The 16,146-nt window shown below is 40.8% G+C and overlaps 1 protein-coding gene across 2 annotated transcripts in view; it reads right to left on the reverse strand.

Moving 5' to 3' along the window:
- The window catches only part of Clstn2 (calsyntenin 2), a 588,979-nt gene that overhangs the window by 352,229 nt on the left and 220,604 nt on the right, over positions 1 to 16,146 (reverse strand). For both annotated transcript variants that reach the window (XM_006511334.4, NM_022319.2), the window contains exon 2: positions 2,725 to 2,847. In XM_006511334.4, the coding sequence (XP_006511397.1) occupies positions 2,725 to 2,847 (123 nt within the window). The remainder of the gene's footprint in view (positions 1 to 2,724; positions 2,848 to 16,146) is intronic.

The raw sequence follows: 16,146 nt of genomic DNA on the forward strand, positions 1-16,146 counted from the left end.
GATCTGAAATAAATCTTCAGTATTTTCTTTTTAAGATAAATGTTTTAAAAATAAATGCCCTGTAGCATGGATGGATGGCTAGTGTCTGTGTCCTGTCTTACAGCTGGCCATAAATAATGCTGAGAAAAATAGCTTTGACCACAGGAAAAAAGCACCTTTATTTTTTACTCTTAAGAGCTTGGCAGATTATATTTTGATGCATTAAGCCAGATTTCTTTTTTAAGGCAGCTGCAAAAATAACAGGTGGAGTATAGAAATTGTCTCTGGTTGGAAATAGCTACTCAGGGCTTGGCTGAGGGGCAAAACTCAGTTTCAAAACAGGCCTCAACAACTGTGAGCACATCTGATAAAATCCAAATGCAAGTTTAAGGCGCTTGATGGGGCTTCAACTTAAGAAATGCTTTGGGGAGTCTCCAGGTGAATTTCTTTCATGGTCTGTAAGCCCCTCCCCCCCAAACTAAGAAAGCTAAGTAAGCTGCTATGACTATAAACGCTCAAATATCAGATTTGCTTGAATTTGAATGTATTTATTGTAGTCTCTCTGTTGAGAGTGGATAACTTTGCTGTAGACTTTAGTTCCTTGCTCACAACCAGACACAAAGAGGGTTCCGTTAGGGGTAGGCATAGTGAATAGTAAGACACACTGCTCCTAGCACTGGAGTGACTAAAGGACACCCCATTACTTCCTGGGAGTTAGCCAGAAATTTACACTATTGGCTTGAAAGAGAGGTCAACCCCACAGACAGGAATGGGAAAGACTAAACCCTGCTCAGTAGAAATGCCTCTGGGCTTAAACTGTGACAGAAATGGTGGGTGCTGGGGTTCACACAGAGATGAAAGAGGGAGCCAATTCGGGGTTTTGATACAGATCTGTGATTCCAGCACCCAGATGGCTATGGCCAGAAATCACAAGTTGGAGGACAACCTGGCATCTATACTAAATCAGGCCAGCCCAGACAAATGCTGTATCTTAGGTCAGAAGAAAGGGACAGGAGAGTGAAGAAGAAAAAGAAGGAGAGCGGGAGAGAGAACATAAAGAACTGGAGGAAACTGTGGCTCAGCTCTCTGTATGTGAGATCTGATTCACAAAGATTAACCAGAATTTTGCATTTTTATAATAAACCTATCAGTTTCGAAATGTTGTATCTATGTCAAATCAAACAGTTCCATGACCCAAACTGCTGAAATTTCCTTCAAAATTCTTATTTCCAGGCACTGTTAAAGGCATTGGTTAACCTCACAACCATATTAGTCATGCCCAGAAGAAATGGGAGGTAGATTGTTTCTAGGCTGTTGAAGAAGGGTAGGGGTGGAATCTCATCCTTTGTAGAAAAAAAAATGGCCTGAGAGTCATACTTCAACGTGTCATTTGGTTAGAGGACTTCGGAAGATGTTTGAAGATTCCCCAACTTTAAACATCACAGAAGTCACAGTTAGGTGACCTTGGTAGTTACCATTCTACATAAAACAAAGATAAAACCTTCCAAGAGTCTTCCCCCCTCTCTGTAGGAGTGCACATGGTTTATCTTCATATAACATAGAGTTTAACCCAGCCTATCACACCGACTTTATAACATTCTGTAATGAATAAAAGGCCTTCACAGAGCATCTCTCTTAAAAGTGAAAGTCATTTTTTTTTCTGCCCAAGTAGCTCATAATGTAGCAGACAAACTGTCAGAAAAAATAGACTTCATCATGGTGGAAACCCCTGCCTGGCACCCATCGATCATAAAGCAATCTTCTAGAGGTCTTGAAAACCTTCATTAAATTTCCTGTCTTTCTCTTGACAGTTATAAAATGTTAACAATATTCTTCGTGATTCGGGCATCTTCAGACAGTCTTTGTCTGAGGCCTCCCACCCAAGGCTTTGCTCTTTTCCTTGTCTTTACACAAATCCACCGAAGCAGGTGCTAGTGCATTGTCCTACACACACCCTTTCTGGAGTGTGACCTTTGCAGGATATCAGAGTGAGGGCAGAAGTAGCTTTGAAGACACAAGAAATCTCTCTCTAGCCAAAAAGCACAAAGGGCAAAGTCACCCTGACTCCAAATTCCTCCTCTGAAATCCACATTCATGTTGAAGCTCGTGGGCACAGTCCCATCTTACCTTTAGCAATCTTTTTAAATACTTTTTTATTTTCCCTTTCTTCCCAATCTGTCAAGATACAAGTCCCCATGTGGTATGTAGCTAGTGGGGACAGCGATTTCCACATTTTGTGACGTGTATGGGCCATCCCTCTAAGAGCAAAATTCTCCCAAGGCATTTCACCAGTCCAACTCCTCCAAATCCAAGGACCATATTAGCAATTTATCACCTCTTAGAAGAACGAAAATGCATGTAGCACAAGTCCTCAATCCTAGTACTTAGAAGACAGAGGCAGAGAGAGACTGATGTCTGTGAGGTTGGGACCAGCCTGGTCTACATAGCTAGTTGCAGGACAGTCAGAGTTACATAGAGAGTCTCTGTTTCAAAGAAAACAAAAACAGCAAAAGTAATCACTCCAAAAAATGTACATGGGAAGCAATGCGAAGGAGAACAGCCATAAGGAGATAAAGAGTCCAGTCCACACTGGCAACGAGAAGAGACCCACAGCATGAAAACCACAGGTCACCTGCACATAGAGCAGTGACAACAGCTTTTAGGTCCTAGCTCAGCTTTGTGAAGGTTTAACATCAGGCCTCCAGAGTGAGTCTTGAGAGCATATTAAGATACCAGTCATCTTACCTGCAAAAGGCACTGGGGCATCTTTATCCAGGGCAACCAGTGGAGGGTCCAAGATGACTGTGTCATTGTTCTCAGTTATGACTCCGTGATACGATGTCTCGATCCATGGCTTGTGTTTATTGACTAAAGAGATACACAAAACAAAAAGATGACCATGTGAATAACCCATACAAAACAGAACTAGAAATGTTTCATGTTTGCCACATCATAGACCCAACAACCTAAGTCATAAACATTAGCCCACTTGTTATGTAGAAAAGATTCAGAGATGTGTATCTACATCCTAATAGCACAAGCATGGTCCACATAAGATAAGCACCAATATAGACAGATACAATTAAGAGTTAAATTTTCTAATGTCACCTATTAATAGATGTTTCTGACTCAAAATTCATTATCAGTCAAGATACCAGCATATTATACTGTGTGCAGTAAATTCTGACCTCAATTTAACTGGGTCCATCTGTAGATGTCATTAGTAGATTATCACACATGCATATATAAAAGATCTATGTATGTCTCTCTTTCTCTCTCTCTCTCTCTCTCTATATATATATATATATACATACATACATACATATATATATACATACATACATATGTCAATATTCAACAAACACTAAATATTTCTGATGAATTAAAGGCTATTCAAATTGCCTGTTATATATCAATTAAAATTTCTCTTCAATAAACTCACCAATTAAAATCATACATTGTGTAAGAACAACTGCATATGTAAACATATATCTAACATGCTACAGGCTTAATGTCAGTGTATCCAAAAATTATGTTAGAATTATGACCTCCAATGCCTTAACATTTGTCCTTATTTAGAAATAAGACATTTACAGAGGTAATCTATTTAAAAATGGGCTACTAGGGTAGATCCTCAATGAAAATGACTGGTGTCCCTACTAAAAGGGGAAATTTTTACCTAGAGACAGCCAGGCATGCAAGAAACACATTATGAAAGATTGGAGCTGGCCTGGGAAAATAACTTACTTGGTAAAGTGCTTGATATATGCACATTAAGACCTGTTTGATCCTCAGATCATGTTTGATCTTAGGCAAACTTCTAGGCATGGAGGCTAATGCTTCTCTCTCAGAACTAGGGAGGCAGAGACAGGTGGATTCCTGAGACTTGCTGGATACCCAGCTTATAAATGAGTACCAGGTCCCAATAAAGGACCCTGTGCAAAAATAATATAAGATGGGCAGTAACCAAGGAATGACATTCAAGCTTGACCACTGGTCTCCTCTTACAGGAGACATGTACCAGCATAAACACACACACACACACACACACACACACACACACACACACACACACACGAGTTGTACTTCTACTGGCTACTAGGTACTATCCAGGTTGGGAGTTTCCACCTGATAATTTCTCAGAGTACAGATGAAGAATGGTCTTGCAATATTTTCATTGTAGATGTCAGGCATCTAAAAGTGTGACACAGTACATTTCCAGTTTTCTGAAAGTAGTCAGTTTACAGTACTAGATAGGATGCACACCAAGCAACTATAATATACTAACAAGGAATAACAATGGCTAGAAGCTTGAGATAAGATGTTACAAGATTTTGTATGTTCACATGTAGACACCTCTGTTAAATATCCAACTTCTACCATTAAGCCATTCATCTCCTTGGAGGGTGTTGTCTAATTTTTATTTGGTCACTGTGATGCCATTTGGATATCTATAAGGGCATTTCAGCTCATCTTACAAGAAAACATCCTTTGCTCTCCAGTCAACACTCCACAAAGACATCAACAGTGATCCTTCCACTGTGAAGTTCTTGGTCTTTCTTTTAAATCCTTCCCACATACCCACAGAATTAAGAAGGCAAAGCAGGCACCTTAAAAAAGCAAATTAACATGACAAGCTAATATGGCCAACCCTCACACTCTGGCCCATAGATTCCAGGTTGTGGTCATATATCTTCCCCACAGAAACCTTTGAAAGAGGGGTGATCATTATAAAAATAGTAAAGAAAAGGTTTCTACGAAGAGTGCCTTTCTCAAGATGACTACATGTTTCATAGTGGACAAAAAAATTAGCATGTCACCACATACCAAAGATATTCACAAACACAAAAATATAAATATTATTTCACATATTTAACAGACACTCATTGCAGAGTGATGTCCTCAGAACATGACAGCCATAACCATCTAAATGAAAGCAGGTATGACTATACACAGTAATCCCTCATTTTGGGCCTATTGAAGTTCTGTCACGGGAGGCATGCCATTAGACTCTCACCAAAGATTCCTATTCCCTTATAGAACCTGTCTTTGTGGCAAGAAATCCTACCCTAGCTGCATATGGTCTCAAAAAGAAATGGAGAGTGGAAGACTATATGAAGGGATATTCCACCTACACAGCCTTGGGGGAATCTTCATCCACCCTGAGGGGAGAGTTTTTGGTGGCATAACTCATTAGGGGGTCACACATTGCTGGTAGTACCCCCTCGCTTGTGGTGCTGCCAGTAAGCTCAATACATTCATTAGTTCACCAGGGTAGCTACAATTGGGATCGTTACTCTGGCCTGTCATTGCTGCCCCACCTGAGGTGAGTACACATTCGTTCAGAGCTTCCCTGGAAAAGTTCGTGGAATACCATGTTATTGTAATGGATTATACCAACTTTTCAATAGCTATGGAAAGTCAAGAGCTCAGAGAATTGAGATTAATTCTGTTGCCCTTTCCCTCTCCCAATCCATCATCCATCAAAAGTTCATTTAAGAGCTGTCCCAGGATTGGTGGGGGACCACGCCTAAATCACCATCTTTCCATCTTTCTATTTCCCACCCAATCCCCAGCAGCCACAGATTGAGTGGCTGGCAGTCTGCTGGGGTAGGGATACATGCCAAGCTAGCCTCAAGTCTGAGCCCCTGAGAACCATTCCTGCTGATTGAATCCTTCTCAGAGCAGAGAGCAGCTCTGCCCATTTCAGGTATGCATGGGGCAGTAGGCTCATCCATTCTTATATTCTGTCGTTCAGACCTGCACTTCATTATGGACTCCGTAAGAATTACAGCCATTCCGAATGTCCCCATCCTCCTTTGCTCTTTTATTAGCCATCAACACAAATGCAATGTAAATAATTTGCAGCTGTTGGGAGAAACAATTAATCTCCTTTTTCCTTAATTAAACCTAGGGGCCTATTCATTAGAAATGTGTAACGAGCAGACACTGGGAGCTCACCTAGAGTTTGTGATCCACTGTGTCCCAACTCAGTGCAGCCATGTGTTGGGTTTTAACTCTGGCTTAGACACTTGTAGGTAGTATTGGGTGAGTCAAGGAGCCTCTCAGGGTTCCAAAGCCTTCAACTACAAGATGTGGGTGATGATGTCACACACGGGACATCCCGTCACTCAAATACCCTGAGCTGGGTTCAGAACCTCTGTCTTTTCATTATTCAGACTCATTGCGGCCTCTGGGCAGTGATATCTTCTGCATGGAAGAGGGTTTATAGATTAACTTGAACACTGAGGCCGCTCCCTCATCAGTGGAGGCTGATTTCCTTCTACCTAAGGTCTGCCTCCCTTTATTCCTGTCATAGCTGCTATTAGTCAGATGGCTACTTCATTATAGGCATTTCATGCATGTGGGCTGACTCATCCTCTTTTACATTCATTTATTTATCTATCTATTTATTCAGTATATCTACATGTGTGTGCGTGCATGTGCCATAGTCCATGTGTGTAGGTTAGAGCACAACAGGGAGAGTTCTCTCCTTCCACTGCCTGAGTTGTGTGGTTCAAACTCAGGTTCTCAGGCTTGGCAGCAAGTACCTTTTCCCACTGAGCCATCTCGCCAGCTAAGGCTCATTAATCCTTACAACAATTACAGTGGTTTGTATCTCATTTCACAGGAGAGGAATTGAGACTCACAAGGGCTTCACTGTCCCACTTGGAAAATAAAAAGGCAAACACACATGGAGTTGTCTGACTTCTCCCCCACATTCTAGTTTCCTCAAATCTTTTTGTTCTTTTCAAGTTTGACTGATGTTTTCATCTCAATATGTAAACAAAAATGTCTATGTTTTGTCTCTAGAGCAAATCCTTAGGGTTGCAAACCAATAATAGTGTCATGGTTGGAATGAGACTGTTCCCTATAGGTTCATGTTTTTAATAAATGTTTAATTAATAAATAATACTAGTTCCAGCTGGTAGAACTGTTTCAGAAGGATTAGGAGGTGTGGCCTTGTTAGAGGTGGTGTGTCACTAGGGGAAGGCTTTGAGACTTCAAAGGACTCATTCTACCCAAGTATGTTTCTGTTTCTGTCTCTATCCTCTCTGTCTGCTCTCTCTCTCTCTCTCTCTCTCTCTCTCTCTCTCTCTCTCTCTCTCTCTCCTACCTACTGACAATCCCTTTCCTTCGCCCTCTAACCCTTTGAAACTGTAAGTCCAAATTAAATATGTTCTTGTAAGTTGCATTGGTCATGGTGTTTTATCACTGAGATAGTAAAGTAACTAAAACACAGAGCTAAGACAAGTATTGTAAATGAATTACTTTTTCTTAGTAGTTCAGTGGTCATTTCAAGAACAAAATCTATTCAGTGGAAATCAAATGGATCCCTTATTCTCTTATTATGTGGATCAAGCCTCAATTAACCTTGCATCATATCAGAAGCAGCCTCCTTCATAGATATTTTTGTTCTATGAACTTAATGATTGCCTTAGGTTTCTACTGAGAAATGAATAGGGACTTCCCCATTACTCAGTTGTGTATAAGCTTTTAAATAATTCCACTTTTATCTATTCCCTGTTTATAAAACAGAGATGTTTATTTCTTAAGTTGTTTATGCAAAATTCAAGAAGGAGTTTAGGAAAATGTCATACAATTATCATTCAAACACTAATAAGCTCCCCATCCATGTTATGCTTCCACATACCTGAACATTGACCTCACCGTCTCAGAGACATCTAGCCTGCACACACACACACACACACACACACACACACACACACACACACAAACGCATGCACGGCATAAAATATACAGAAAGCATTCTGAGCATTGAGGTAGAATGGGGAAATTATTTTTAAAAATTGGAAAAATTCAATATCTGTGTATAAATATATCTATCAAAGAAAAATTAGATAGGTTCCTCAATCTGCTAAAGAATGTTTCCAAGTCCTGGAGTTAACTTCATGCTTAATAGTAAAGACTGCACGCCTTTTCCATAGAAACGGTGACAACTCAAGGATGTCTGCTCTTCAGCCTCAGCGACATTCTACTGGTGTTTCAAACCAATGCAGTAAATTAGAAAAGAATCAGTTTGCAATGGAAAAGGTGAAATTGTCTCTTTACACACACACACACACACACACACACACACACACACACACACACACACACACACACCATGATCTCCAGCTTCAAACCTCTATATCCTGAGACATTCCAACGAGACCTAAGAAGTGTATTCTGTAAAGTCCTAAGAAACACAGTCAATAAGACAACATAATAAAGTAAGAGTGTCACTTGAGGGTACTGACTAAGGATAAGTGAAATCGTCAATAAACAGTGCTGTTATAATAGTATCAAAACCACAAAACACTTAGGAATAACTCTCACTAAACGCATGTGAGGTCTCTAAGCTCTAAAAATCAGACTTCTGCTGAGTGAATTTAGAGGTCTGAATGTAGATACAATGTTCATGAATTGGGAGTCCCAATAGAAACATGACTAAATGTCCCCAGAATTGACCTATAGAGCCAAAGAAACTCTATGGGTACCATCTCAGGACTTGGGAGAGGAAACAAGGGATAAAGAGTTTAAATGTCTTTAAAAAGTATCCACAGGAATTTTTATTATCAAAATTTAAAATCCATATGTTAATAAAAAAAGATGCCCCTCAACAGAGGAATGGATACAGAAAATGTGGTACATTTACACAATGGAGTACTACTCAGCTATTCAAAAGAATGAATTTATGAAATTCCTAGGCAAATGGATGGACCTGGAGGGTATCATCCTGAGTGAGGTAACACATTCACAAAGGAACTCAACAATATGTACTCACTGATAAGTGGATATTAGCCCAGAAACTTAGGATACCCAAGATATAAGTTACAATTTGCAAAACACATGAAACTCAAGAAGAACAAAGACCAAAGTGTGAACACTTTACCCCTTCTTAGAATTGGGAGCAAAACACCCATGGAAGGAGTTACAGAGACAAAGTTTGGAGCTGAGACGAAAGGATGGACCATCTAGAGACTGCCATATCCGGGGATCCATCCCATAATCAGCTTCGAAACGCTGACACCATTGCATACACTAGCAAGATTTTGATGAAAGGACCCAGATATGGCTGTCTCTTGTGAGACTATGCCAGGGCCTAGCAAACACATAAGTGGATGCTCACAGTCAGCTATTGGATGGATCACAGGGCCCCCAATGGAGGAGCTGGAGAAAGTGCCCAAGGAGCTAAAGGGATCTGCAACCCTATAGGTGGAACAACAATATGAACTAACCAATACCCCCCTGGAGCTCCTGTCTCTAGCTGCATATGAATCAGAAGATGGCCTAGTTGGCCATCAGTGGAAAGAGAGGCCCATTGGCCGTGCAAACTTTATATGACTCAGTACAGGGGAACGCCAGGGCCAAGAAGTGGGAGTGGGTGGGGGAGAGTGTGGGGGACTTTTGGGATAGCATTGGAAATGAAAATGAAATAAATACCCCCCCCAAAGACGCATATCAAAATGATTTTAAAGAAAACAAAAGCTGGGATGTTTACACTACTTGATAGTAAGATTTATTGAAATGCTGTGGAATCAAGATAGTGCAGGCACTGATGAAAAGATGGGCGTGTAGCTCATTGGAAAGATGTAAGTCTGGTAATAAACACATCTCAGAGGTGAATTCACTACCCACAAAGGATTCATTAGGAATGGATAGACCTGCCATGAAATGCTCCTGAGGGATAAAAGATATTGGTACACCTAAAAACAAACTTCAGTCTTACTATACTGCGTCCATAGCAGCTGTCTCTAAACAGAACTTACATAGCTCTATGCATATAAATTACAATTATAAAATTGTTATAAGAAAGAGTAAAAAAATACTCTAGTGTCCTTGGATTAGATTACTGGAAGGGACATGAAACATACCAGATAAAACAAAATATTGATAGATAAAATATCATGAAATGATAAACTTCTTTTAAAATAAATCATTCCTCAGGAAAATAATTTTGAAAAGCCACAGACTGGAAGAGATTATTTAGAGAACATATCACATCAAAGGCTTGTATCCAAAATATATAAACAATATTCAGAATTCTCTAAGAAGAAGATGAACAGTCTAATAAAAAATGACCAACAACTAAACAGAGCTGTCATCAAATAAATATATAAAGATAAGAAATGAACATGGAGAGATACCCAGCCTCGAGGCATAGGAGAGGCATTTACATTAAAGGCACAACCAGTTCTCAGCATTCTGTGCTCAAGTAGCTATGGGGAATGAGGTAGTACCACATTCAGAGCAACTGGGATTCTCATTGCTGCTACTAAAAGTGGAAAATGATATAGAGTGATACAAACAGTTCAGTTAGGACTCTGTTTGTGTTTATAAAATTACCCAGCAATTCTAATCCTATGTGATTCACTCTTGAGAAATTCAAACAGAAACTAAACAGAAGACCTCTATATGATCACAAAGCTTTTATTAAGAGACTGTCAAACTGAAAACCAATAGGTGTGTCCAGATAATGGACAATCACACAGCAGTATAAATAGATCAGATGCTGCTGATACCTGGGAGGAAGCAGGTCAACTTCCAAACCACTCATTGGTGAATGAGGTCAAACAGGAAGGCTGCATGCTAGGTGGTGTCGCAAAAGTGTAAGAACAGATGGGACAAGGAGCTTGCTGGGATGAGAGAGTTGCTTTCTATTTTGATTGTGGCGGTTACAGCATTTACATGGTCATTTTTCAAAATGCGTGGGGCAGCGCTTAAAAGGGTGAATCTTTTTATGTATAAACCTAGCCTCACTATGTGGAGCAAGAATACATGTCTTATCCTCAAACGACTGTCAGCCTAAGAGAGAATACATGATAACTACAACATTAAAAGGGACAAGCAAGAAGAAACAGACTCGAGCTAAAGAAAAAGATCAGAGCACAGACACAGGAAGACAGCATTTATTCCAGGATGAGGGCTCTGATGGACAGATATGAACCTGTGGTCATGCAGTAATCCTGGTGAAAGTCAGTGGGTCTTAAGAAAAACCCAAAATAAAAGAAACAACGAAACAGGCCAACAACCGTAACAGGAAAAATGCCATGGAAGTGGATGCATGAGAAAGTGAATGGATCGTTGGGGCAGGGGGGAGATTGGGGAGGTTGTAGTAATCAGAATCTACATTATATAGGTATGAAATTATCTGAGACAGACAGACGACATAGAAAGGAAAGAGAGAGGACAGAAAGAATCAGGGACAGAAACAAAAGCAGACAGACTGAGAGAAGGTGGGAGGGAGGGGGACATAAACCAAATAGGGACAGATGAGGGAGAGGATATCAGGTAAGGGAGCTATGGGCAAACCAGTTAGTATGCTACTGGGAGATGTGTGGAGTTATGTTTGGCCAGAGATCAGAAGGATCCAGGCTAATCACTAGGCTGAACTGCCAGGAAGCATCCACATAATATAGAAGTCATTTACATACAGAAATAATTCATAACCTACTTCCAAACTCTGGCTCCCTGGGAAACCGATGAACTACCTCCTATCCAGGAAGAAAAATTAGATATTAATGCTTGTAGCCTGACTGGTATTACTTATTCACTCCCCTTTCATAATGCTGGAACCTTGAACAAAATACTTTGCCTGTTTGTTTCAATATACCAAGGCCAATCAGTTCACGCTCGGCCTGATTTAGCTGTAACATCAGATTGACCTTGTATCATTTCCCACGGGATAGTGTTCCTGCTTGCTGCACACACCTTTTGGAGGGTGACCCATCACATCCTGTCCCTTTAGGTCTGCTTCTTGCCTGTCCTGTCTCTTCTCCATGTTTCAGAATCTGCCAAATACCTGTGTCTTTGCAATTGGAGGGGGGGGCACCAATGTAATGTTTGTGCTCCACTTACAGAGAAATTAGGTCTCACCACCCGATGCTTCTCTAACTAGAGCACTGAGCATTTCTCATGGGAGCACGCAATGTTCCTCCCTTTGCTTCTACCTCTGAAAAAGCATGTTAGTGCTCCCCAAAGCAGCAGAGCACTATGGCTGGGGTGTGGGTGTGGGGAGGTTACCTTTTGACTCTTTCTTCTTCCAACATCAAGTCCATCTGTCTGGAAACTGTTAGCTCTCAGAACTCTAATACCAGTTCCAGGGTAAAGCAGAGTAAAAGGTATGGTTTATTGTGGCAAAAACTTCCAAAGGATTCACTATACTCTGTCTAATATGGTGTTCTCATTGTCAACTGGCCTGTTGAATGCCATATCCCAGTTCCCCTTCTGGTCTGATCTTCCGATTACTGTTTAAGCCAGTGTGGCCATCACACCCATGAGGAAATGGATAGATGTCAAAGACTGGTCTGATTGTATCATGAAAATTTTGAGGCTCAGAAACTATAATTTGTTTGGGGATGGGCATATGACTCTGATGTTCCTAAAGAGTTGGAGCTGGCACTCATACAATGATCACTCAAGGTTTGGGAGAAGTTGAGAACTCATGTAAATCAGGGAAGCCATCCTTTCAGAGGATATATGATTAGGGCATGGTCCCAGAGAGGAAGGCTGCATCCAGCCCAAGTGTGGAGCTTCAGACACCAACCATCCACTCTGCTTCCCAGCCCTGAGCCCCAGCTCCCTCTTCAATGTGCATCAGCCTGATGTGAATGAATGAAAACTGTGAGTTCTTTTTAAAACCATTATATTCTTCTTTAAATGGTTTTGGGTGGGTGTCTATTCTTGCAGTGATTCCTTACTACAATAAATATTGTCACATAAAAAAGTGTTTATTTGCCTGCTTCAGAGTTGTGAAGTGGGGGTGCTGTCTAGAAAAGATTTTCTAGGTTTTCAGTCCTGGGCCCCTTCCCCAGCTTCCCTCAGAAATGGTATAGCCATCCGATGCTACTCGTGTGTGTTCATTTCTTCCTCTCCTCGAATCCCTGCCTCTCACTCTGCTTGTCCATTCTTTCAGATTAAGTCAGGCTCTAAATCTCCCATAGCCCTCTGTCCTTCCACGTCTCCCTATACTGCCTATCTCATGCCTAATGCCTATTCACTAGCCCCTTGCTATTATTCTTCTCCATGAACCATGCTAAGCCTTGAGGGTAAGCAGCATCTTGGATATGAGGATGTCTGTAGCTCCTGACAGTTCCCAGGAGATTATAAATCACTAGTCAATGAAGCAGGCACTCCTTTACCTCCTAGGTACCTCCAAGACACGTGGGCAATGTCTGATTACAATGAGTAGGTATCCAACATCACCCAGATACAAAGAGGGCATGTGTTGCAAGCCTTAAGGTAACCCTATCAGTTAATGAGAGGCAATGTGCTCTCCTGGAAGTACCAATTAAAGCCTTTTAAATACAAACTTCATGTGCATAGCTCACACATGCTAAAAACCACAAGAAAGGAGTCTTATTTACAGTGCATTAAATGTGTTTTGGAAAGGGTGGCTAAGCCATTAATTCTTAACCGTCTGGGAAGGGGCTTTTGCTGAAGATGGAACTTCCCTTTCCCTTCTGCTCTCTCTCTCCACAACTACCCCCCCCTTTCTCTTTTCATCAACATATCCACTATTTGTGTTTTCCTCCCATCTTTTCCTTTCTGTCCACAAATAATTGTGTAGCATATTAAGTACTTTCAAAGTTAACTGAAAGTTAGTGTCTTAGTTAGGGTTTTACTGCTGTGAACAAACACCATGACCAAGGCAACTCTTATAAAAGACAGCATTTAATTGGGTCTGGCTTACAGGTTCAGAGGTTCAGTCCATTATCATCAAGGCAGGAAGCATGGCAGCATGCAGGCAGAGGAGCTGAGAGTTCTACTCCTTCATCCAAAGGCAAACAGGAGAAGAGTAGCTTCCAGGCAGCTAGGAGTCTCCAAGCCCACCCACACAGTGACACAGTTCCTCCAATGAGTGCACACCTACTCTAACAAAGCCCCACCTCCTAATTAATAGTGAGAGTCCCTGGGCCAAGCATACAAACCACCACAGTTAGTAATACCAAGATGAGTTATATATCACTATCCCATATAAATAGTGGATCAGAAGAAAGGATGAAATGTATACCTTTTAATGCTATATATACTATGACAACTGTGAGTTTTGAGCTTGTCTCTATACAAGGCATTTGGACAATTAACCAAAGTTCACCCTGGATTGACCCCAAGGTAGAATGGAAGGAATGCTGAAATGTGTAAATTCAATGAAATCCCAACCAAAATCCCCATGACATTATTCTCAGAAATAAGCAAAACTATCCTAGAGGGCATATGGAGCCAGAAAAGACTCTAGATATCCAAAGTCATTGTGACCATAAGCACCTGAAGGGATTACCTTACCAGATTCCAATCTGTAATATGCAGTCATAGTAATAGAAATCATGTATCATTAAAACAGACATGTGGGCTAGTGGAACAAAATAGAAGATCCAGCCATGAGTGCATGCAACTACAGGCATCTGCTATTTGACCAAGAGGCCAAGGTATGTGCTAGAGAAAGAAAAAAAAAATCAAACAAAGAAAATATAGTATTTTTAACAAATGGTGCACTGCTGGGAAAACTGGTTGTCCACATGCAGAGTGAATTTGACTCATATCTCTCAGTCTGCACAAAAGGAAAAACCTCCAGATGGTTCTAAGACCTCAAAGTGACTCCAAATTCTGAGAGTGCTAGAAGAAGTCCTCCACAGGGCCCTGTAAGAGATGGGGTTAGGAGGCAACTTTCTGAATAGGACTACATTTACTCCGGAAGTAAGGCCAACTATTGACAAAAATTGACCTCATAAAACTGTAAACTTTCTTTCTAGCAGAGGAAAAGTTAATTGATTGAGATGCTCAGAGTGAGACAGAATCTTTGCTAGTTTCAAATTTCTAGTGTTCCATAACAACAGAATATCTTCACCAAATCTTTCAACCATCCTCTTCACACCGAGCAGGCAACCACAACACCACAGGCTTGTTAGGAGAGCAACTGCCAAGTCAGGCTCAAAGGTGCATAACACCTCATGGTCCCTAAAAAGGCTCAAATCTACAGCCTGTGATCAAGGCAGAGACAAGGTTTAGGGTGCCCCCAATATAGAAACTCTATGATTGAAAAGTCTTTGTTTGAATAAAGAGCCCTTAATTCATAAGGCCTGGGAAAACCAGAGTCCCTGAAGAAGTCCAGGAGCTTTTCAGGAAAGGATGGTGTAGAATAGGAGTCGGGAAGGCTGCATTGTTTTATGTCCCTCTTCAGCTGCAGGAACCAGCTCATTTTTCCACACAAAATGTCTTACCTACTGAACAACATTATTGGACTAAAGTGTGCACTAAATTGTTATATCTGTAATTCCCCAGGATTGTTATTACTTCAATATCTCATACTTCACTGCATTTTAAACATTTGAACTCCTAAAACCAGACAGTAACTTACTTTCAAATTTATGCTCCCGAAGATAATTGTCTAAACTTCTTCTGTTATTGCCAGAATCAGACCAGAGCCATCATATAATTAATCAGAAGCTGCTGCTACTGAGGACCTACTGTGTGCTAGAATTCACAGCACCACCTGGCTAAATCCACTAGTTACCTCATGTGAGGGCAGTATAAGTTTTACTTCATGGGCAAGGGTATGGAGATCCGGAAAGTTTAAGGGATACAAACATTCATGGTCCCTTAGTGGAAGAGATCAGATTTCCATCCCAGCTTCTTCCTCCTAGCTAGAGTTAAGCATACCAGCACAAATTTGTTTCCATTTCCTGTGGGTCAAGCTTTGGATCAAGTGCTTGATCCAAGGGCATAACAAGATAACATCACTGAGACCAAAGCTGCCCAAATAGCAGTTAGGACCACCCAGGGAAGCAGGAAACTGGTTATGTCTAAATCTGCATATATACTTATATTTTGGCATTGTGCAATCTACATAATATTATAGAGAACGGAGGGAGGGAGGAGGAGAAGATATGTATGCTTATTTCAGGAATACGCATTCAACATCCAAGCATTGAACAGTTTCAGGGGTTAGCAAATCAGAAATCTATAGGTAGGCCACTAAGCTGGCAACTCAGGTAGGAGAAAAATGCCACAGTCCTAAGACAGACTTTCATCTTTTCTTAAAAAGGTCAGACATTGCTATTAAAATGCATACCACTGAAGTTCGCCTCTAATACAATTAACTAAGTGTAGATTTAACCATATCTAAACAATCACGTTAGCCCTCAATAGAAGTGCTAAAATAAC

Source organism: Mus musculus, chromosome 9 (assembly GCF_000001635.26).
Source record: "Mus musculus strain C57BL/6J chromosome 9, GRCm38.p6 C57BL/6J".
Lineage (NCBI taxonomy): Eukaryota > Metazoa > Chordata > Mammalia > Rodentia > Muridae > Mus > Mus musculus.